Raw genomic sequence first — 25,692 nt, forward strand, 5'->3', positions numbered from 1 at the left:
TTTTATTTTTTTAATCTTTGAGCTACAGTATACAGTTAAAGATTGTTGTGCACTGAATGGTGAAGAAGAAATAGAGAAAGGGAGAGAGAGGTGAAGCAATAAAAAAGGAAAAAAGAAAAAAATAAAAGAGGTGAAGATAGGAGGAGACAGTCAAACAAACAGAACAGAGAAAGAAAGAAAAAGGAAAAAGTCAGAGAAGAAAGCGCGAGGAAAAGGTAAGAGAGAGAAATAATAAACTTTTTATTTTTATTTTTTTAACCTTTGAGTTATGTGCAGTCAAAGACTGCTGTGTACAGTAGTTGAGAAGTTAATCAAGTTATAATTTTTGCTTTAATTCCACCCATGGAACCCCATCTTCAGCAAACCCTAACACCCCAAAAGACCCCACTCTTGCATAGAAGAAAGTGACATTATTTTCTTGAAGCTATAACTTTAAAAATGACATTTTCCAAATTTTGGATTAGAATTGAACTTATTTCCACCAATCCGTATAGGTAATGTTTAAACTTGTAGCAGTCCATGTACTGCAGTATCATGGTTTAAGAAATATGCATGATCATTCTAAAAAAAAAAAAAAAAAAAAAAAAAAAAATATGCATGACCCATGATCAGAAATAATTACACCCGACTCGAATTGAAAGATTTATGTTAAATAAATAAAAAATTATAATAAAAAAAACGTTATACACTGGAAAACCAAAGATGAATGTGGCTGGACCCTATCTCTTCCAAACAGTGCAAGTGTACAACCCAAAAAATTATATGAACTGGCTACTTGCTATATAAACTAGAAGTACAGACGGATCCAGGTTTGGGCTTGGGGCGCTAATGGCCCCCCCGGCCGACCCAATGGGGGAAAAAAAAAAAAAGACTGTATATTATGCTTGAAATTTGAATTTGGACCAAACAAAAATTAAACTAGGCCCCCCACCACAAGATCTTGCCCCTTAAAACCAAAAAAAGCCCAAATGGGTTGGGTCCTGTGAAGAGTAAGTTTCATCTTTTTCTCCGTTGGGTTATATGCTTTGGGTTTTGTTTAGATGGGTTGGTTTTATATATATCTCAAAGAGAGATAAAAGAGCATTGTTACGATATTATACAAATAATAATTAATCTTAGCAAGAATGTTACTAATAAATTAGTATTTTAGTTTAGCATCTTTTTGTTTGTCTACTTGTGATTTGTTCTCACATGATTTTTTTATTATTTTAACTTTAGATGTTTTATTTTCGTGTTTTACTTAGCAATAATAATTAGTATTACTACAACATTTAGTAAAGTTCACAAGATAAATTTTGAGATTTAGAAGAATTTCAAGTTTTTTTTTTTTTTTTTTTTTTTTTTTTTATATATAAATAATTGCATTCCAATGTATTAAAAATCGTTATTTTGTCTCTTTTCATTTCTTGATAGTTTGTTAATAATAAATGGATTTTTTTTTTCTACATCAGCCCTCCTCACTAGAATTTCTTGCTTCACCCTTAGCAAACCCCAAAATCCACAAAATTATCTCATTGCTTTTACAATTTCATCTTTAGATATGCATTTTCAATGGTGTGTAAGTTCCACAAGGAAAAAGTAATACTTCATAGAAAAAATCCACAAAATTATCTCATTGCTTTTACAATTTCATCTTTAGATATGCATTTTCAATGGTGTGTAAGTTCCACGAGGAAAAAGTAATACTTCATAGAAAAAATCTAGTACCACAAAATTTTTCACAATTTCTTACCACAACTATAATGTAGTAAAGTAGATTTGATGAAGAAATAATGGTCGGTCCATTCGTAAGTGATAGTTAATCATCCATGGTCTATCAAATCAGAGTTGTGACAAAAAAAATGTAGAATAATTTGTGATCCTAAAATTACTTTATTTTACAAAAACAGAAACCCCAAATTCTAAGTAAATTTTATTAATCAAACAAACCGACTCTAACCAACTAGTCAAAATGTGTCACATGTGACCTTTTACCACAAGCAAAAGCGATAAAGGAAATATACATATCAAGAAAAAAAAAAAATAACACTCGGTAAAAATTGACTAATTTGTCAAGAATCTTAGTCCATCCCAACCAAATCTTAGGACTAAGGTGTGGTTGTTGACTTGTATTATATTTATTTATTCATAAAGAGATCCTTTTGCCTCCATAGACTATAAGCCAACTAATAGTGATCCTACATAGGCGTAATAGCAATCATTGAGAGAGAGAGAGAGAGAGAGAGAGAGAGAGATATGGCAGACAACTGTTGTTACAAGGGTGTTCTGCTATTTTCAGCTGTGTGGTTGCAGTAGAGTGCACAAAGGGTAATCTTTCTCTAATTGATGTGCCCAATTTGTCTGGGGGCTGGCATCTTGCCAAAGGGTAATCTATCTCTAACCACTTCTTGCCTTCATTTTACAACTTTGTTTCACATTCCAATTATAATAATGCATTCTTGTATTATAATTACATTTTGATCCAATTCTATTTGTAGAATACTTTATAATAACTTAACTTTAGATTTTCATTGAAATGCACTCTCTCATTTTCACAGATACAAAAATAAAGAGCTTAACTCACAGAGATTATCAAAAGAAAAAGGAAGATCAAAGATGAGAGGCTTTGGATTTTATATCCGGATTTTTTTTTTTTTTTAACTTGGGTTAGTTGACTGTGGTTAACGAAGGGTTTGTTTTGAGATATGATTGGGTTGCTGACAGGCTGGCCTAAGGCCGATTTTTTATTTTTGGTTTAGGGTGGAAAGAAGGTTTGGGGTTTTGATTAAATTGCAAGGGTGTCATTGGAAGGATGAGAGAAAGTGATAGTTTTCACAGGAATGTATTTCTTTTTTCTTTTTCTTTCTTTAATAGAAAAAAAAAAGAATATATTTATTTTGTTCTTTTCCATTTCATTTTAATATTATAAGAATAATGTTAGAAATACAAACTATTTTATCAATAAATTATTGATATGGTGAGTGATTATTGGATAAAAAAACTTCATTTAATAAGAAGCTCAAGTAATAGGTACTCAGGCTAAAATCATGGGCACTGTAGTATCTATTGGTGCAATGACAGTGGTTCTCTATGAAGGCCCTGCAATCATATATATAGACCAAGTCTCAATCACCATCCCTTTCAGTTCATTTTTCTCTAAGCTCATCACTGTTGAATTGGGTCATAGGTGGCCTTCTACTTGCTGTCGAGTACCTTCTACTTGTTCATAGCAATTTACAAACTCAAGTTATGAGAATATAGCCATCACAGCTAATTGTGGTGTTCGTATGCAACTTGTGTGCTACAGTTGTATCTGAACCAGTATCTTTAATGCTAGACATGAACTTAAGTGGTTGGAGACTAAGGGCTGATATAGCATTAATGGCCATTGTATCCTTGGTATGAAACTAATTAATGGACTACCATGACAAAGAAGGCTATTGGTAACTTCTGATCAGGGATTTGCTTCAGCCTTCGGCAACATTTTCTACACTTGAAGGGACCTCTGCATATCAATCTTCAGGCCACTGTCAATTGCCACAACAGCTGCTATAGGTGTCATATTCCTTGGTGATGCTCTCTATATTGGGAGGTATAGTATTCTCTCCCTCACACACGGACATTAATTTTCCCACCTTTGGGAGTTGAATATTAAAATACATTCAAAGAAGCTGATGCTATTTTCCATGGCTGGATTTTATTTGGTTCTTAATAGTTCACTTGTCTCTTTTTTCTTCCTAATGTTGCAGTGTTGTTGGAGCTAATAATATCAATTGTGTTTTATGCACTTCTATGGGGAAAGGCAATAATAATTTGCACGTCATACCCACATTTCAGTTCAAAAAATAAACTGGGTATAGTGAGTGCATTAACCATTACCCATTTGAGAGGAATATAGTTCTCTCTCAAGCCATTGTCAATAGCCACTGCAGCTGCTAAGGTTGTCATATTCCTTGGTGATGCTCTTTATCTTGGAAGTATATAATTCTTTCTTTCTCACGAAAATGCACATATATAGAGACAACAACAATATTAATAAAAAAATGTATATTACTAACAGAGGAGCCATGGTAGTACCAATAAATGGCCACAAGAATGACCAAGATTCAAACCCCCCATCAAATTCAAACTACTAATATTAGTTATTGGATGATAGAATTTATTAAAATTATGAAAATTACCTCATTAATCAAGCAATAAAGATAGTACAATGAAAAGTCACCGTGGTCCTGATAGAACTGAAGGCAATAATGGAGTAGCAGCAACAATATGCACTTCTTGGTTTTCAACTCCACCTCTCATGTTCGGTAAAGATGGATTTGAGAAGAAATAATCTAGGTCAGATTCAATATTCACAGCACCCTCTAAGACCTTAACCACTATGGACATGGAAGGTCTCCTTGTGAAATCATTTTGCAAACACCATATTGCAACCCTCATCATATTCACAACTTCAGCTCCATGTAATTGCATATCTTCACTGTACTTATCAACCAAATTGAACAATCGATCCTCCTCAATATTTTTCCTGAAAAGATCAAGTAGATGCATTTCTTCCTCTGGCTGAGAGCGATCCAAATTTCTCCTTCCACACAAAATCTCCAAGAGCACTACTCCAAAACTATATACATCTACTTTTTCTGTAATCACTGAACTCAACCATTCTGGAGCCATATAACCAGGAGTCCCTCTCATGGTTGTCACAACTTGGCTTTGGTCATGGTTAACTAGTTTAGACAACCCAAAATCAGAGACTTTTGCATTAAAATTCTCGTCTAAGAGGATATTATGTGGTTTTATATCCAAGTGAACTATCTTCTGCCTGCAACCCTCATGCAAATAAGTTAGTCCCCTTGCAATTTCAACGATGATCTTCTTTCTATGCTGCCAATCAAGCAACATCTTAGGATTTTTGTGAAATACCCATCTATCTAGAGACCCATTAGACATGTACTCATAAACAAGAAGTCTATGATTTTTCTCAGCACAAAATCCAATTAGTCTCACCAAATTGATATGATGGATGCTGCCAATTGTCTCAACCTCTGCCAAAAATGATTTCTTGATTTGACTGAAACCATCAAGACGCTTTACTGCAACTTTTGTGCCGTCTGGTAGAGTTCCTTCGAAAACTGTGCCAAATCCTCCCCCACCGAGCTCCTTATTGAAATTTTCTGTTATTGCTTGCAAATCATCATAAGAATATCTTGTGGGCAACCCTGGTACATGATCTAAATAATACTCCTCAGTTTCATTTGCATTTTTCTTCTTCCAAAATAGTAAAGCAAAGATTCCAATTAAAAGAAAAATAACAAGGAAAGATCCAAGGCTAGATCCCACTATTATTTGCTTGTCCTTTTTATGGTTTTTTTGTTGTCTAGGAAGATATGAACTTGAGACATTTTGGACATTTTGGACCTTAATGTATACTTTAAGGTGAGTATTATCTTGATCAATGGACATCAGTGAAAAAATTTGGGAGAGTAAATAGCAATTCCCTAAACCTTTACTCGAATTATAAAAAGCAGCTTTGCATGAACAATTTTTTAAGCAAGCCTGTTTACAACTATCTAAATTTACATGTTGGAGGTTGGGATTTATACTTGGGGGGTTTTGAGTAAAGGGAAAGTATGTGATGTTGTGGAGCTCCAAAAGAATGTGGTTTTTGGAAGCATCACAAGACAAGGGAGTAATCAGGGAGCAGCCACGGTCAGGTTGGCTTTCTTCGATGGGCTGAAAATATCTTGTTGCATTTATAGGTCTAGGACAAGTACACTGACCGTCCGTACAAATACCATAATTGCCGCAAACTCTAGGGAAACCACAGGATGTAATATTAGTTTTGAAAACATCATATACCTCCCCCCAATATATATCAAACACTTTCAAGTGTCCATTGTCAGCCCCTAGTCTCATATACCGATTTGAGAAGTTTGTTGATGGAATAACCAAACTTGAACTTACATCACTGAATATATATAATCTATCCTTCAGGAATTGAACATAACGGATATTATTTACTGCTAAAGTATAATAGCGTTGGGGGGGAATAGAATTGATATAAGCAAAAAACCCTTGCCTGGTGACATGGAGCGAAAACAATCCTCCTAGACTAGTGAGTTGCTGCCCTGCCACCAATTTTTGCCCAACAAACAGCGTGTTAACTGGGTGATCATAAGACTGCCAAATTGTTGCACTCTTGTCATCCAAGAGCTGGAGGTTGCACATGTCGGTTAAGTTTAGGCCAGTCACAGATTTGCTGCCAATGTTTGTTGACCACACTGTAACTCCATTAGCATCTTTTAACACCAAACCTTTTTTTGAAGTAAGCTGCAAAGTCGTTGCATTAATGCTTGGGTTAGCAGACCACAATACTTTTGGACTATCAGATTTCGAAATTTGGTCAGATTGGTAAGAAAGAGAGAAAATGGCAAAGAGATGAGTGTTGCACGATGTTTGTTCACAGTAGAAGCCACAACCACAAGCACCGTAAACTTCATCGGAGGATCCACTTACAAGTATGATTCTCGCAAACGATCCATCGTCGAATTTCACAGAATCAGGGGCGGAAAGACTGTTAGTCCATGAAGTAGAAGCGTTTGGAGTCAGATAACTGGGAGCTGGCAAGGCTGTGACTAGGGCTGGACAAGAAGGTGTTAGAAAAAGAACAAGGTAAAGAAGAACAACCCAGCTTATACACATTGTCTGTAAAGTAAAACAGAGTCTTAGAATCAAGAAAGGTCCAGTGGAAAGAGAGATTTTATTATTCTTTAGTATAACTATAGAATTCCTTCAGTTCCGCTTAAAACCTGTATTTGAAGGACCCTTCCCTGGTTGCCTCGCTCTAACGACTTGACGAGAAAAAGCTGTTTGGTTGACCTACATGTCGACAAGAAGCAGAAGCAGGATTTTAATTTAGAGCACACGTACGGCTTCGTTCAACTTAAGCAGTACGCCTGTTATCAAAAAAGTACGCCTGTTATGGTGATATTAATATAGAATGCCACCGTTTTATAAAAATAATTTATAATGAATCATTATTTTTTACATCCTTATTATAACAATTTTGCAAATTTGCCTACCTTTAGCTCAACTATGTGAGTGATTTTGAGTCTTGGTTGTGTAAAATTGAGGATTTTATTTTTATTTTGCATTTTTAATGCAAAAGCTCTTAGTGACAAGATTTAATCTTCTTAACCCCAAACATTCCTCATAGATTGATGCTTACATCACAACTGTGTTATAAAAAGATGTGATAACAATCCCGATTGATGTTACTTAAACAATAAACTACTTTCATCACATTAGAATACATTACTTACACTGTTACGCACCTTTAACATGATTTCTACCATTAGATAATTGATAGAAAATGTTGATGTGGTTAACAGTTAAAATAAAATATTATTTTCTTGTCACATAAATTGACCCCTAGATTGCCACATTAGCATAACTAAAAAATAAAAATAAAAAATAAAAAATTATAAGTGAACCTCAGGCAAGCAGGTGAGGCTCAATTTGGGATCAAAATCCCTATCAGTAGCACAATTTCATCCTCAGCCTATAGGTAAAAAATCTCTCTCTCTCTCTCCCTCTCTCTCTCTGGAAAATAAGTTTCTTCTTTTGCCTTCAAATTGTGGCAAGACCGACCTGAATGTTCTATAAGCATTTTCCCCTAGGAAATTATAGCAAACCTGGGAGCAAGGTTGAACTACTTTAGGTTGAAAAATCAAAGGAAGACTTTTACTTAGACTTTGAAAAGTATAGTTTCTCATGTTATAGTTAGACTATTAAACTTAGTCTATTCCATTTATTGGTTGCATGAATCCAATAAGATATGTTGACATTAGTCTTTTTCTTTATAATGAATCATTATTTTCATTCTCTTACTTGGAGTTGGTGATATTACTAGACTTTTTTTTTCCTTCTTTTTTAAAGATAGTTTCAACCTAGTCTTTATTCTTTATTCATATATTCACTTTTCAAAACAGCTCACATCAGATTATCTATTTTATACTACAATTTTATTAAAATATTAATTTTTCTTGATTTTTTAATTGTTTCTCTTTCATCGCATATAACAACCATCATCTATTTTCTTCTTTTATCATCAGGATATGTAAAAAAAAAAAAGATGAAAAATGAATAGTGTTAGTGTAAATTAATATGGTTATTATAGCAATTTTTCAAATTTACACATTTTTAGCTTGATTGATGTGGGTGATTTTGAGTCTTAGATGTGAAAAATTGAGAAATTTTTTTTTTCTTGCATTTTAATGCAAATGCTCTTAGTGACAACATTTAATCATCTTAACCCCAACCATTCCTCATAGATTGATGCTTACATCAAAACTATGTTACAAAAAAACGTGATAACAAATCTGATTGATGTTACTTAAACAAAAAACTACTCTCATCATATTGGAATACATTACTTATATCATTGTGTACCTTTGGCATGATGGTTCTTCCACAAGTATAAGTTATAGTAAAGTGAAGGAGTAAAAGTCGGAGTTCAAATCTCTAAAATGGAACTTTACGCACACATATTAGACTAGATGAGGATTTCTATTTCAAATAAAGAAAAAAATGCATTACTTATAACAAATTATGGTTTTACATCTATTTATTACTATAATTGTTATTAATTTTTGAGTTATGTTTACTAATTACAATTCGGGGTAAATTACTTATTTGGTCCTCAACTTTTATGCTATGTGTCAATTTAGTCCCTAAACTCTTAAATATGTCAATTTGGTTCTTAACCTTTTGATATTATGTCAAAACGATTTCTACCATTAGGTGATTGATGGAAAATGTTGATATAACTAGCAGCCAAAATAAAATATAATTCTCTTGTCACATAAATTCATATCTTGATGAGTTTTGCATTGGCTTTTAGCTTTTATATATAGCTTTTTAAAACCTTACTTTTTTTCTGCTTTTTCTCACTTTTAAAAAAAAAAATTAAGATATCAGTATACTTTAACACACTTTCGACAAAAAATTTTCAATAAAAAGATAAATAAATGGTTCTCAAATGAACAGTTAGATTGCCACATCAGCATAACGTAAAAATACTAGAGGCTCAATTTGGGATCAAAATCCCTAAGAGTAGCACAATTTCATCTTCAGCCTATGGGCAAAATCTCTCTATCTAAAATAGGTTTCATTTTCAGCCTTTAAATTGTGGGAAGACCGACCTGAATGTTCTATAAGCATTTTCCCCTAGGAAATTAAAGCAAACTTGGGAGCACAGTTGAACTACTTTCGGTAGAAAAATCAAAGGAAGACTTGTACTTAGACTTTGAAAGTAGTTTCTCGTGCAATAGCTAGGCTTCATCCTCTTTAATAAAGGGCCACTAGTTTTTAAGGCTTCATGCACTTTTAAGTCCTCTCTTCAGCAACCTCTAGCAATAATAATGTGCAACTCTGTCCTATTTGAAGTTTGATTGGATCTATTTTAATTGATTTCGGATTTTGGACTGTGATCACCCAAAAGACCCCACTCTTGCAAAACACATAATGCAAAGATACAAGAAATTTTTATAAGAATATCCATACACATTCACTTAAGCAAGTACAAATGTTAAATATCCAAGCTCAAATTGAAATTTTATTGTCACCTACAGCCTACAAGACAACAACAACAATATTAGATAAAGAAACACATATTAGTATCAGCGGAACCACATACTAATACCAATAAATGGCCACAGAAATGACCAAGATTCAATCCCCCATAAAAATCAAACTACTAATATTAGTTATTGGGTGATAAAATTTATTAAAACAATGCAAATTACCCCATTAGCCAAGCAATAAAGATGGTATAGTGAAAAGTCACCATGGTCCTGATAGAACTGAAGGCAATAATAGAGTAACAGCAAGAATATACTCATCCTGGTTTTCAACACCAGCCCTCATGTTTGGTGAATATGGATTTGAGAAGAAATAATTAATCTAGGCTAGATTCAACATTCACACCTTCTCAAACCTTCACAATCATGGACATGGAAGACCTCCTTGTGAAATCATTTTGTAAACACCATGCTGCAATCCTCATCATATTCACAACTTTAGCTCCATGTAATTGCATATCTTCACTGTACTTATCAACCAAATCCAACAATCAATCTTCCTCAATATTTTTCCTGAAAAGATCAAGTAGATGCATTTTTTCCTCTAGCTGAGAGCAATCCAAATTTCTCCTTCCACACAAAATCTCCAGGAGCACTACTCCAAAACTATATATATCTACTTTTTCTGTAATCACTGAACTCAATCATTCTGGAGCCATATAGTCAGGAGTTCCTCTCATGGTTGTCACAACTTGGCTTTGGTCATGGTCAACTAATTTAGACAACCCAAAATCAAAGACTTTTGCATTAAAATTCTCATCTAAGAGGATCTTATGTGGTTTTATATGTAAGTGAACTATCTTCTGCTTGCAATCCTCATGCAAATAAGTTAGCCCCCTTGCAATTTCAAGGACAATCTTCTTTCTATGTTGCCAATCAAGCAACATATTATACACCAACCACAACTTAACTATTAATCTATATATACTAACATATTATACACCAATCACAATAACTTAACGTAATAGTTGAATGTGAAATTCAATTTGTCAAAAAAAAGAAAAGAAAGTGAAATTGGGTGTATTCATGGACTAAAAATTTCATTATTCAAACAAAACAAAATCTGCAATCCTATTTTCTCATTTGATCATCTCCCCCACTCCGACCCAAGTCCCTCACTCCCTCTGCTTACTGTGTGGCTGACAACTCTCACCATTGCAGTTTATTGAGTGGTTGTATAGATTGTATATATCAGTGTAGATTGTATAGTGTTTGTATCTGTTACTTGTAGTTTTGTATATATAGAAGTAAACTACAACAGCATAGCATAATTAGTCATGAAACGATTGTCGTTTATAGTGTATAGGTTAATGAGTTAGTTACAGGTTCATTACACATGTACATTTAGTATTGGATAGTTAGTTGGATACTCTGTTCTCACTATCTAAAGAACAGAGTATGATAAGCTTATTAAAATGAATTCATTTTTTCACAAGTTTCATATTGCTCTATCTCTCTCTCAGTGTGTTTACATTTCTCCATTGATGAACCTTCGAAGCTTGTATGAAATTCAATATGGTATCAGAGCATGAACTAGTTTAGAGATCATTCCAGTCTGGTATTCTCTGATTCTTCCTAGTTCAATTATGTTCTTTCTTGATTTCTTAATGCTTCTTTTAGATCAACTAGAAATTTACCTCATTGTGTTTCTGTTGATTCTTGCATTAAGATCATCATCTTCTAGGTCTTGATTTCTTTAATGTGTTGAAATCTTGATCTTGATTCTTCGATTCATAATTGAAATTGAAATCTCCAATCTTAGGGTTTCAATTTTTTTTTTCTTCTTCGATTTTAGGGTTGTTTCATTCCCAATCTACAACTTTCTGTTGTAATTTCATCAAGATTGTGAGTTGCATCTTGACTTGATTTACCTTTACATCACCCTATAGAATCCATTTCTTGTTTCTTGAAGGATTCTCAAGAAAATTAATTCTTGATTTTCTTTTGCTTGGGACTTTGAATCTTCATCATTTTCTTTGATAATATTGCACTAAGTATGACTGAGAGTACCTCTAGTGCTACTACTCCCACTGTCCAGCCTTGGGAAAACACATCCAGTCCCTATTTCTTATCTAGTGGAGATAACCCAGGTGTTTCTTTGGTGATTCAACCTCTCACTGAAGAAAACTATAACACCTGGAGTAGGGCCATTCTCATCTCTTTGGATGCCAAAACCAAATTGGGTTTCATTGATGGTTCTATCCCTAAGCCTCAATCTGTTGATCACCCATATTACAGAGCTTGGTGTAAATGCAACAGTACTGTCCTAGCCTGGTTGTTTAATTCTATTTCTAAAGATTTACAATCAAGTATAGTCTACTTCAAGATTGCCAGAGATGTATGGCTTGACTTACAATACAGATTTGGCCAAGGAAATGGACCTAAATTTTTGACTTAAGAAAAGAGATTAGTTCTTTGACACAAGAAGACTTTACCATTAATGCATACTACGTAAAATTCAAGGGACTTTGGGATGAATTTTCCAATTATCATGAAGTTGAGGATTGTACTATGTCTTTTCTGATGGGGCTGAATGAGACATATGTAGCTGTTAGAGGCCAAATTCTCCTTATGGAACCTATGCCTTCCTTGAGCAAAGTGTTCTCTCTTTTGCTTCAAGATGAGAAGCAGAGAAAAGTGGGCGCTGGGAAGAAAGTCTTGGTTGATGAATCAGCAACTTTAGCAGCTTTTGGGTCCAAATCTGGTAACACCAAGAATTTTACTAAGTCCAAGAATGGTAGACCACAATGTACTCACTGTGGAGCCATGGGGCATGTAGTTGATAAGTGTTACAAGCTGCATGGATATCCACCTGGGTATAAGTTCAAGAACAAGGGTGGTCAACCTCCTTTTGCAAACAATGTCATTGCTGCTGAAGATCATGCTAGTGAACCTGTCACACTCACCAAGGTTCAATATTAGCAATTGATTGGATTGTTGAATTCTCAATGTCACTTTGGCACTCAAGCACCGCCAGAGACATGTTTGGACAATGCTCACCAAGCTGCCACCATCATTACTCAGCCTTTATTGGATGTTCAAGCCCAAACCGTATCAGGTATTTGTTTTTCCCATTCTTTTGAACATTCAGTCTTTTCTTCTAGTGTCAATACCTCTCATATCAGTTCATATGATTGGATTCTTGATAGTGGTGCAACAGACCACATGGTACATTCTATTCATTTCTTCACTTCTATTACTTCTTCCGTTCAGATTTCAGTTAGACTTCCTAATGTTGATATGGTTAAGGTGGCTCATATTGGAACTGTTAAAGTTTCAGCAACTTTAACTTTAGAACATGTCCTTTGTATTCCTAGTTTTTCTTTCAATCTTATTTCTATCAATAAGCTGGCCCAAAACCCTTCTTGCTGTTGTATTTTCCTTTCTCATTATTGATTTCTTCAAGACTTATTGCATTGGAAGATGATTGGGTTGGTAAGAGACATGGAGGACTATATACCTTGCAGTACACTGATTCATTCACCTTACCACATTCTGTTTCAGAGATTTTATCCAGATTACCCTCCTTTCTTTGTAATAAAAGTGTCAATGTCTGTAATCTTGACTCTTCTCATTCTGTTGATACTTCAAGTGCTGTTGTTAGATTGTGGAATTATAGATTGGGTCACCCATCTTCATAAAGACTAGCTTTGTTGAAACATATTGTACCTGATCTAACTTCTTGCAATAATAACAATTCCTTTGATTGTTTTGTCTGCCCTTTAGCTAAGCAACACAAATTGCCTTTTCCTAAATCTATAAGTGTTTCTTTATCTTGTTTTGATTTGATCCATGCTGATATTTGTGGACCTTATTCTGCTCCTTCATTGAATGGCTCAAGATATTTTCTTACTTTGGTTGATGATCATAGTAGATGTACTTGGGTTTATTTAATGAAACTTAAATCTGAAGCTTCTTCCTTGATTCAAACCTTTTTTCAAATGATCCTTAACCAATTCAAGGTGTCCATTAAGGTGATTAGGAGTGACAATGGTCCTGAGTTTGCTCTTTCTTCATTTTATGCTTCCAATGGTATTTTACATTAGCTGTCTTGTGTTGAAACACCACAACAAAATGCTATTGTTGAAAGAATACATTAGCATTTGTTGAATGTTGCTAGGGCCTTAAGATTTCATGCAAATTTACCTTTAAAATTCTGGGGGGATTGAGTTCTTACAGCCACATATCTTATCAACAGACTTCCTAGTCCTCTTCTAGGTAATCTTACTCCTTATCAAAAACTTTTGGGTCATCCTCCATCATACCAGCATCTTAAATCCTTTGGTTGCCTATGTTATGCCTCTACTTTAACTAGGAACAGATCCAAGTTTGCTCCTAGAGCAAAGGCATGCATCTTTCTTGGATATCCTTTTGGAACCAAAGGGTATAAGTTGTATGATTTGTCCAATAAAAATGTTTTTCTTTCTAGAGATGTCATCTTCAAAGAATCTATTTTTCCTTTTAAACATTGGCTGCCTAAATCTATTCCTAGCTCTTCTTCCATTTCTCACAATATGTTTCCATCTCAAACTTCACTTCCAGAATCCATCCCTTCTATTTCTGCTGAATTTTCTCTTCCTTTCACTCCTGTTGACACTATTGTACCTCTTGATGAATTTCCAGACCTTGTTCATCCTGACTTAGACACTTCTCCACTTGTTCCTACTGCTCCACCTGATTTCTCTAATCTTGCTGCTCCCTTACTTGATTTACCTGTTGTTAGAAGGTCCACTAGGTCTCATAAACCTCTCAAATATCTTCATGATTATCATTGCAATTTAGCTTCCACTACCATTCTTAATCACCACTGCAATTTGGTTTCAGCTTCACTCATACCTTCCTATGATTCCATTGATAGTCCAGGTATTCTCTATACACTTTCCTCTACTCTCTTATTCTAAATTATCTAATGCCCATAGAGCCTTTTTTGTTGCCTTGTCCATTGCCAAAGAACCCACTTCATATGCTGCAGCTTTACTTGATCCCTTGTGGCAAGTTGCCATAAAGGCTGAGATTTATGCTCTTTAGGTTAATAAAACTTGGGTCAAGACCAAACTGCCTCCTGGTAAAGTGCCTATTGGGTGCAAGTGAGTATACAAAATTAAGCTTAAAGCTGATGGCTCCATAGAGAGGTACAAGGCTAGACTGGTTGCTAAAGGCTTTACTCAAACTGAGGGAATTGATTATTATGAAACCTTCCCTCCTGTGATGAAGTTTGTAACAGTTAGAACTCTCTTGGCTGTGGCTGCTGTGCATGGTTGGCATTTGTCTCAATTAGATGTAAATAATGCTTTTTTGTCTGGGGAGTTGAATGAGGAGGTGTATATGGTTCCTCCTCTTGGATTTGGTAGCAAGGGGGAGGTGTGCAAACTCACTAAGTCACTTTATGGCTTGAAGCAGGCAAGCAGGCAGTGGTTTGCCAAGCTCTCATCCACTCTCCTTGATCATGGTTTTCTCCAATCTAAGTCAGACTATTTTGTCTTCACTAAGGTCAGTAAGGGTTCAATTCTCATCTTGCTAGTCTATGTAGATGACATTCTAATAGCTAGCAATAATGTGGAGGCAGTCAATACTTTCAAGGTTTTTCTAGATGACAAGTTCAAGCTCAAAGATCTTGGTACCTTGAAATATTTCTTGGGCCTTGAGGTTGCAAGGACTGAAAAAGGCATCAGCTTGTGTCAAAGGAAATTCATTTTAGAACTACTTTCTGATACAGGTCTACTAGCAAGCCTGCTGATGTGCCCATGGATCAATCAGCTAAGTTTAGAAGCTCAATGGGAGAAGATGTTCCAGATCCATCTTTATATAGAAGAATTATAGGCAAACTGATTTATTTGACTCTGACCAGGCCGGATATCTACTACTCAGTGCATAAACTGAGTCAGTTTATAAGTTCCCCTAAAATTCCACATCTACAAGCAGCATATAAGGTACTTAAGTATCTTAAGAAGGCACCAGGACAGGGCTTATTTCTCTCATCAAGTTCTGAATTGAGACTAAAAGCTTATTGTGATGCTGACTGGGCAGCTTATCCAGATACCAGAAGATCAGTTTCAGGCTTCTATGTCTTCCTAGGTGATTCCCTCATATCCTGGAAATGCAAAAAGCAGCAAGTGGTGTCCAAATCATCTGCAGAATCAGAGTATCGAGCAATGGCTACTGTCACAAGTGAAGTTATTTGGTTGTTGGCCTTGCTTAAAACCTTTGGTTTAGATAACAATCAGCCAGCCTCTCTGTACTGTGATAACAAGGCAGCCTTGTACATTGCTGCAAATCTAGTATTCCATGAGCGTACAAAGCACATAGAGGTTGACTGCCACTTTATTTGAAGTAAGTTTCAAGATGGAGTGAATAAGACATTTCATGTTCCTACTAGACACCAGATTGCTGACTACTTCACGAAGGCATTTGGATACAAGCAATTCTACTTCCTTTTATCCAAGATGAACATAATCAACATTTATGGTTCATCTTGAGGGGGAGTATTGAGTGGTTGTATAGATTGTATATATCAGTGTAGATTGTACAGTGTTTGTATATGTTACTTGTAGTTTTGTATATATAGAAGTAAACTACAATAGCATAGCATAATTAGTCATGAAACGATTGTCGTTTATAGTGTATAGGTTAATGAGTTAGTTACAGGTTCATTACATGTGTACATTTAGTATTGGATAGTTAGTTGGATACTCTATTCTCACTATATAAAGAATAGAGTATGATAAGCTTATTAAAATGAATTCATTTTTTCACAAGTTTTGTATTGCTCTATCTCTCTCTCAGTGTGTTTACATTTCTCCACTAATGAACCTTCGGAGCTTGTATGAAATTCAATACAGTTGTCATGGCAATAATATTCCTTGGTAAAATACCTCATCTTGGCAGGTAGATTTTAAGAGAAATGCTAGGTCCACAACAAATTATAAGTATTAAGTTGTTCAAATTAGAACCAATAATAACTTATGACCTATATTTTGTTATGAAAGTATTGTGAAAATGTTGTAGACGTAACAAAATTTCAAATTTTAATATAGCTCATTCGTCTTCAAATATAAAGATATTAAAACCTTAGGCACTGCTATTGTAGTTGTCATGCCAATAATGTTCATGTTCTTAAAATATGTTAACTGAACAATAAGCATGCTAAACTTTTTCCTCTTTGCAGTTTTACTGGATCTATTGTAACTGATTTTGGATTTTATACAGTAATATGGGGGTAAGCCAAGGACAAAGTCATGGCTGCTGACAACGTTCATAGCTTGGAGTCATCCACCCAAAAGACCCCACTCTTGCAAAACACATGGTGCAAAAGATACAAGAAAGTTTTATAATAATATCCATACACTTTTCCTTTTTTTTTTTTTTTTTTTTTTTTTTTGTTTAGATAATAATATCCATACACATACACTTAATCTGAGAGCTACTAAAATATTAAAAGCCCACTACTAAGATACCATCAACAATGAGTAATTTTTGCTTTTGGCACGTGGCGTCACACTACTCCCACCATATTTGGAATGGCAAGATTAAAAAGGCTAATGCTGCATACCTAAAACGAAAAATTGTAGGACTACATTACAAAAAAAAAAAAAAAAAAAAAAAAAAAATTGTGGCAACATTTTTTTTTTTACGTAGGACTAAAAAAAAAAAAATTGCCACAATTGTCTGTGTAATAGGCTCTGAATGGTGGAGAAAAAAAGATGGGTTCATATGAAAGTAACAAATAGTCAATCACAATCCTACATAAGATAATTATGGCAAAAGTCATGACTTTTTATGTGGTTATAAAATTACTCTACTTAAAATATTGTACAATTTAGGCATGGTACATGAGAGAAAGCACATGATCATAGGATTAGGCTTAAATATCTATGATATATTATACTATTGATTTTTTTTTTTTTGGCATGATGTGATAGAATTTTAATCTATGGCATCCACTCCCTTATAATTGCTCTTTATCATCGAGCTAAAATACTAATAAATTTTTGGTATAAGCAGGATTTGAACCCCAAATATTTAATTTAATAATAAAATTTTTTTTAATTGAGTTAATTGGAACTTACTTTTTTTTTTTATATATATATAAAATTGAAATTCTACTCTAACATAATCTAAGTGTATATGTGTGTAAAACTCTCTCCTAGAGACTTGAACCCCGACCCTTGCACTCCACAAGCATTTATACTTATGGAGTGACTATCGCACCAAAGTGTGCGATAGTATTTGGAACCTACTTCTAATATTGAAGGTTAATAAACCGAAATAATTACAAATTTCAAGATTATAGTTTATCCTTTGGCGTTTTGCCTAGTAATCAAATTCCTTCCCTTGAGTCATGATTCATCTCTTTTCTTCTTCTTCTTTTTTCCTCTTTTTTTTTCTCTTTTTTTTTTCATCCATATTGGTCAAATTTCATAAACTAGGGCATAAAGCGCCAGTTTGAAGCTATAACTTTGAAATGACATTTTCCTAATTATGGATTAGAATTTACAATTTAAAATTTATAGCTTATTCCTACAATCAATCTGTTAACCAATTACAATAACAAAAACAAAACCAAAACTTATTCCCACATGCCAATCAATCATTCTCAAGTGACTTAAACCAGGACAGTTTGAACTAGATAGAAGATATATAAAATTATGAATAATATCTCAGTAGGACTGCAACATTTGTACAAACTTACTAAAACAATACTATTTATTATGCATCGGTCTTTAGGTAGAAATGCAACAATACGACAAATAGTCTACAACTTGCATTGAAATTTTAGTGTCACCCACATGACAACAACAATATTAAATAAAGAAACGCATATTAGTATCAGCAGAGCCATCCACTACTACCAATAAATGGCCACAGGAATGACCAAGATTCAAACCCCAAGAAATTCGCACTACTAATATTAGTTATTGGATGATAGAATTTATTAAAACTAAGCAAAAATTACCTCATTAAATAAGCAATAAAGATAGTATAGTGAAAAGTCACCGTGGTCCTGATAAAACCGAAGGCGATAATGGAGTAGCAGCAATGATATGTACTTCCTAGTTTCCAACTCCACCTCTCATGTTTGGTAAAGATGGACTTCAGAAGAAATAATCTAGATCAGATTCAACATCCACAACACCCTCTAGGACCTTAACCACCATGGACATGGAAGGCCACTTTCTAATATCATTTTGCAAACACCATGCTGCAACCCTCATCGATCATATTCACAACTTCAACTCCATGTCATTGCATATCTTCACTATAGTTATCAACCAAATCCAACAACTGATCATTCTCAATATTCTTTCTGAAAAGATCAAGTAGATGCATTACTTCTTTTGGCTGAGAGTGATCTGAATTTCTCCTCCCACACAAAATCTCCAAGAGCATAACACCGAAGCTATAGACATCTACTTTTTCTGTAATCACTGAACTCAACCATTCTGGAACCATATAGCCAGGAGTCCTTCTCATGGTTGTCACAGCTTGGCTCTTGTCATGATCAACTAGTTTAGACAACTCAAAATCAGAGACTTTGGCATTAAAATTCTCATCTAAGAGGATATGTGGTTTTATATCTAAGTAAACTATCTTCTGTTTGCAGTCCTCATGTAAATAAGTTAGTCCCCTTGCAATGTCAAGAACAATCTTCTTTCTATGTTGCCAATCAAGCAACATTTTAGGATTTTTGTGAAATACCCATCTATCTAAAGACCTATTAGACATGTACGCATAAACAAGAAGCTTATGATATTTCTCAGTACAAAATCCAAATAGTCTCACCAAATTGATATGATGGATGCTGCCAATTGTCTCTACCTCTACCAAAAACGATTTCTTTATTTTACTAAAACCATCAAGACATTTCATTGCAACTTTTGTGCTATAAGGTAGAGTCCCTTCAAAAATAGTGCCAAATCCTCCCCCACCGAGCCCCTTATTGAAATTTTTGTTATTGCTTGCAAATCATCATAAGCATATCTTGTGGACATCCCTAGTACATGATCCAAATAATACTCCTCAACTTCATCTGCATTTTCCTTCTTCCAAAATAGTAAAGCAAAGATTCCAATTAAAAGAAGCATAACAATCAAAGATCCAAGGCTAGATCCCACTATTGTTTGCTTATTTTTTTTGGCTTGTTTGTTGTCTACGAGGATTTGGACTCGAGACCTTTTGGACCTTAATGTATACTTTAAAGTCAATATAATCTTGATCGATGGCCATGAGTGAAAAAAATTGGGATAGTAAATAGCAATTCCCTAAGCTTTTGCTCGAATTATAAAAAGCAGCTTTGCATGAACAATTTTTTAAGCAAGCCTGTTTACAACTATCTAAATTCATATGTTGGTGATCTGGATTTAAACTTGGGGGGTTTTGAGTAAAAGGAAAGTATATGATGTTCTGGAGTTCTAAAAGAATGTGATTTTTGGAAGCTTCACAAGACAAGGGAGTAATCAAGGAATGAGGTGATATAACTGTATAAGGTGTTTCGGATGCAGGGGCCCACCCTCACGTGAATATGAGGATGCATGCATCCGAAACACCTTGTAAGTTGTAACTGAATACAAATGAACCATCATGAACCACCAGTTCTGTTGACTATTTTCACCAATCCAGCACCAAGTAATGTTTAGGCTTAGGTAGCAGTCCATGTACTACAGTATCATGGTTTGAGAATTAAGCATGATTGAAATTGAGTTTTTTGGCCTCGCTCAGAAATAATTACACATGGCTTGAATTGAAAGGTTTTTATTTCAAAAAAGAAATTCAGAATACACTGAAAAATCAAAGGTGAATACATCTACAACACAAGTACATGAGGCCGGACACTATCTTTTCCAACAGCTACAACCTGAGAAATCATATGAACTAGCTACTCACTATATACACCCGAACTCTATATAACAAACCCCAAAATCTACAAAATTCATTTAGGAAAAAAAAAAAAAAAAACACCCTACAGAATTCTTATCAGTCTCTACTGTCATATATAAACACATTGCTTTTACATTTTCATTATTTGCAGATCTGCATTTCCAAGGGTGGATAATCTCTAAATGATCCCACTGTACAAAGTTTAATGAGAAAAAAGCAATATTTTGCAAAAGCAGAAATATCAAAATTCTTAGTGGTTTCAGTTTTATTGATTTACCACCAGGGGAAAACAAAACAAACTGAACTTGATGATTCCCACCAACCAGTCAATATGTGTCACCATCTGACTTTTTCCACAAGCAAAAGCAATGATGGCATTACTGAGAGATATTAATATGAATGAATGGTTTTAATATATATACTATATAGTCCCAAGATTCTGGGATGGGTTAGGAATTCTCAATAGACTAATCAATTTTGATCATATATATTTTTGTTCTATTAATATATATATATATATATATATTTCTCTATTCGTTGATAGATCCTTTTTCCTCTATAGACCAAAAGCAAAACCAATAATGCTGCATAGATATAATAGAAATCAGTGAGAGAGAGAGAGAGAGAGAGAGAGAGAGAGAGAGAGAGAGAGAGAGAGAGAGAGAGAGATGGCATAGAACAGTTGTTACAAGGATGTTCTGCCATTTTCAGCCATGGTTGCAGTAGAGTGGACAAAGGTGGTCTTAAACATCTTGTTCAAAGAAGAAAGTTTGAAAGGGTTGAGTTACTATGCCTTATCCACTCTTGTTCTTCTTCCCTTGGCCTTCATAATCTTTCAACGGTCTGTCTCTTAATTTGATTCTCTAGACTGTACACAGTTTTTGATAAACCAATGAAAAATACTTGCTCTTAAAAAAAAATTTCTTACTGATTTTTTATATTATATATTTAGAACTACAGATCTTCCAACATTCAAGTTGTCTGTCCTCTCGGATTTAGGCCAGTCACAGATTTGCTGTCAATGTTTGTTGACCACACTTTAATTCCATTAGCATCTTTTAACACCAAACCTTTTTTTGAAGTAAGCTGCAAAGTCGTTGCATTAATGCTTGGGTTAGCAGACCACAATACTTTTGGACTATCAGATTTCGAAATTTTGTCAGATTGGTAAGAAAGAGAGAAAATGGCAAAGAGATGAGTGTTGCACGACGTTTGTTCACAGTAGAAGCCACAACCACAAGCACCGTAAACTTCATCGGAGGATCTAGGGGCGTAGCCAGGAATACATGCTTGGGGGGGGCCGGGTTGTAACAGAGATATACCAAATATAATTTTTAAGTCTATTGGATACAAAATTATCAACTTTTATATATTATTATATACTTGAACATGTTGGGAATTCGACCGAAATTTCAAACCTGTGAGAAACAAAAAAATAGAAAAAACAAAACGCCAAAAGTAAAACAATCACACGCACAAGACAGTATTTACGTGGTTCGGCAATTTGCCTATGTCCACAGAGTTGCAGGGATTTCACTATTATCAAAGAAAATTACAATGTGTGGCTACAGTGTTTTTCTTTCTCAAAAACAACAACAAGACAAAACCCCAATCACCAAAAAAAACAGCTTTTATATCCTGCGCACAGGATTCACAATGGGTTACAAAACGGGCCAAAAAATTTTTGTCGGCCCAAGCCTCCGCTCCATGGACTAAGCCTCAGTAAATCTCCCATTATTCGGGTCAGGTCGGGTCATCAACCGAATCAAATCATGCCTGACGACGATTTTTCATGGAATAAAATTCATCCATTATCATCTCTATAGTGAAATTCCCTGCAATTTCCTTCTCTATATAAATTATCATATTATCTGCCAAAAACTCATCCTCCATTCTATTGCGAAGTCTTGTTTTTAACAACTTCATAGCTGAGAAAGCTCGTTCTGTAGTTGCTGTAGAAACTGGAAGGGTCAACACAAGACGAATAAGTCTATCAATCAAAAAATATATTTGAGACTTTCCTGAAATTTTTAATCCCCTACATAGCTCGGAAATTGTACTCATATTCTGAAAATCTGGATGTTTTATCACATCAAGCTCATAATGTCGCAATTGAGACTCCAAAAGTTCTTGTTCATGTTCAGTGAAATCTTGAGGATAATATTTCTTAACCAAATTGCATATATCAACAATCTTGAATAATCTAAAAGCATCCTTGGGATTTAAAGCTGAACTAAAAATGACAAGTTCCGTTGTTAGCTCACAAAATCTACTTTTCAATTCTTGCAATTGAAAGTCTATTGCAACTGTAAATATGCCAATTCTAAAATGATGTTCCATTGTTAAATCGTCATCTTGACGACGATATCTACCTCGACCTTTAGTGTAACGAGCATTCATATCAGGAATATCAATTTCATGTTGCTCACAAAATGATATAACACTAGCAAGTAAAGGCTCCCATCCATCATCTCTCAACTTTTGAATAAGTGATTTTGTAGTTGAAACTAAATGCATGGCATTTAAAAGGTCTTGAGATTGTTGTTGCAAAGCTTGACAAAGAACATTAGTAATTCCCATTGTCTCTTTCATCAAATGCAAGATTAAAATAAATTCAAATGATGTTAATACCTGATAAGCTCCCTCAGCATCACCGCGTTGTTTATAATTAGCTCCTTCCTCAAAAATAGTGTTGATAACTTTGCAAGTAGCATCAAACATTTTAATCAAACTACAAATAGATTGAAAATGAGATCCCCACCTAGTATCTCCAGCTCGTTGTAAAGTACCAATCTGATTTGCACCTCTTCCAGTCTCAATTTCATTAGAAGCAATCATATTCTCAACTTGTTCTGCTTGAGCATGTTGCAATTCATCACTATGCTTACTAGAACCAACAACAATATTGATAATATTGACCAAATGATCAAAGAATTGATGAACATCTTTTACTTCTCTAGATGCTGTAACTAGAGCTAATTGCAACCTATGAGCCATACAATGTACATAATAAGCATATGGACAATCTTTAAGAAAAAGAGCTTGTAATCCATTCCATTCACCACGCATGTTACTAGCCCCATCATATCCTTGACCTCGAATATTTTCAATGTGGAGGTTATAACGAGAAAGGACAGCACATATCTCATTCTTTAAAGTCAATGCAGTAGTGTCTCTAACATGCACAACATAAAAAAAACGCTCTTTAATAAAACCTTCTTTATCAACAAATCTCAAAAATGATGGCCATTTGCTCTCTCTTCGACTCATCCCGAGCTTCATCAACAAGAATACAGAATTTTGCATCTCCAATTTCTTCACGAATAGCATTTCGCACATTATTAGCAAGAATATGCAAAATCTCCTTTTGAATTGTGGGTGATGTATATTTAGCATTTCCAAGAGCATTTTCCAAGACAACACTAGCTACTTTGTCATTAAAAGTTGATGTCAATTTTATCAATTCAATAAAATTGCCTCTATTTTTTGAATCAAGGCTTTCATCATGACCTCTAAAAGCACAAGCTTGGAATGCTAGCCATCGAGCACACTCTATTGAGGTTTTGAGCCGCAACCGATTATTCTCTAATTCTTTTGACGTTTGTTTCTCAATTAGCTTGTCAATATGTCGTGAATAATTCTGTAAATCCTCACAACATTTCACAGCATTTTTATGTGGAGAGTTTGGTTCTTTCCCTTCATGACGAATTAAAGGACAATTCATTCCATCTTTCACCTTTTTCCAATTATTAAAACCTGTTGAAATGAACACATCTGATCCGGGACGACCTATTGGTTTCTTACTAAAAAGGTAGCAAGGAAAACAATATAATGCATCCGTTGTAGGTGAGTATTCCAACCAATCCTTATGTGAAACAAACCATGAAGGTTGAAATCGACGACGATGAGTATCATCATTGTATGGAAAGACTATATTTTCAGGTTGGTATGGACCTTCTATGAGATAAGCTCATCGAATTTCATCTTGTTTGTTGATAGGAAATTCACATATTTGTTTACGTGTTCCTGGATCACGATCTATCTCTTCAGATTGAAGTTTTGGACATTTGGAGGTGTGTTCATCAGGCATCGAAGTATTAACATTTGTTTCTACAGCCACAGGTGTCCTAATTTCTGAATTACTAACATCTTTTTTCTTAAAGAATGCATCAATTGTTTTTTGTTTGCTCATAATTCTTTTAACTTTAAGAATATGACTCAATTAACCTGAAAAGAATTTTAAAAAATAAAATTTTAATTAGAAATTTTTGCTTAGTTATATGAATATTATTCATACTCAAGGAAAAAACAAAATTTTTACTATAATTTAAACAGTCAACCCATTTTTAATACAACTTTAATTAATAATAACCCCTCAAATAATTTAATTAATTTATCTTTTATAATGTATTGGTTAATTTAATTATATAACTTTAATTATTGTTGTTTAGCATAACAATAAACTATATTGTTTTAATTTATTTGTCATTAATTATAATGCTTTAATCCTAGTTGGTAATTACGCAATATAGTTTTAATTTATTTGTCATTAATTTTAGCATAACATATCCTTTGTTACAATTCCTAAAATATAGCAATAAATAATTAAACAATTCTTAAAAATTTGCAATAAATAATAGCTAATAATTTAATTACTAACTTTTGAATAAATATTAATTATTATTTAATAATGTTGGTTTACACTAAAAACTAACACATTGACCATTGACCAACAATGAGGAATAACCGGATAAGATAAAGACAAACAGGAAAAAAAAAAAAAAAAAAATCAACCAATGAATGATTGAGATGTATTCAGCCAAAAAAATAAAAAGAATGAGTGAGAATGTGAGATGATATTAAAGCTAAAAGAATAAAAGGGCTAGGCAGAACAGGATTCATAAACAGTCTAAACTCTAAAGCATTCGGTGAGATAGAGAGAGACTGAGAGAGAGAGAGAGAGAGTCAGAGAGAAAAACCTTGAGGGAGGGCCGGACTGCTGGAGCCGGAGCCGGAGTGGAGGAAGCAACTAGTCAACGGCAGATCTCCGACGGCGATGAGTGATGACCGATCTACCGTCTGGCGTCGACGATCTACAAAGATTTCGTTCCATTTTTCATTTTAGTGACAGTGAGATAAAGAGAGAGAGAAAAAGAGAGAAAAAGAGAGAAATACCCTTGAGGGAGGGCCGAAGGGA

General features: G+C 34.3%; 3 protein-coding genes and 1 pseudogene across 3 annotated transcripts in view; 1 reads left to right on the forward strand and 3 right to left on the reverse strand.

The window, feature by feature from the left end:
- Window positions 1–25,692, forward strand: part of LOC126714942 (WAT1-related protein At5g40230-like) — a 91,257-nt gene that overhangs the window by 43,482 nt on the left and 22,083 nt on the right. The window lies entirely within an intron of this gene.
- On the reverse strand, window positions 3,995–6,200 carry LOC126714939 (G-type lectin S-receptor-like serine/threonine-protein kinase SD2-5). Its single transcript, XM_050415361.1, has 2 exons — window positions 6,059–6,200; window positions 3,995–5,198 (listed from the first exon to the last, which is right to left on the reverse strand). The coding sequence occupies exons 1-2, from the start codon at window positions 6,066–6,068 to the stop codon at window positions 4,198–4,200; spliced, it is 1,011 nt and encodes a 336-aa protein (XP_050271318.1). The 5' UTR covers window positions 6,069–6,200; the 3' UTR covers window positions 3,995–4,197.
- Window positions 18,861–19,343, reverse strand: LOC126703045 (G-type lectin S-receptor-like serine/threonine-protein kinase SD2-5). The gene has a single exon (XM_050401954.1). The coding sequence runs from the start codon at window positions 19,341–19,343 to the stop codon at window positions 18,861–18,863; it is 483 nt and encodes a 160-aa protein (XP_050257911.1).
- LOC126703056 (uncharacterized) lies at window positions 22,266–24,614 on the reverse strand (annotated as a pseudogene).

The sequence above is a fragment of the Quercus robur genome, chromosome 2, assembly GCF_932294415.1.
Source record: "Quercus robur chromosome 2, dhQueRobu3.1, whole genome shotgun sequence".
NCBI classification, from domain to species: domain Eukaryota; kingdom Viridiplantae; phylum Streptophyta; class Magnoliopsida; order Fagales; family Fagaceae; genus Quercus; species Quercus robur.

Coding starts and splice junctions, on each gene's coding strand:
- LOC126703045 (XM_050401954.1), bottom strand. CDS start 19,343: ATGTCTAATAGGTCTTTAGATAGATGGGTATTTCACAAAAATCCTAAA.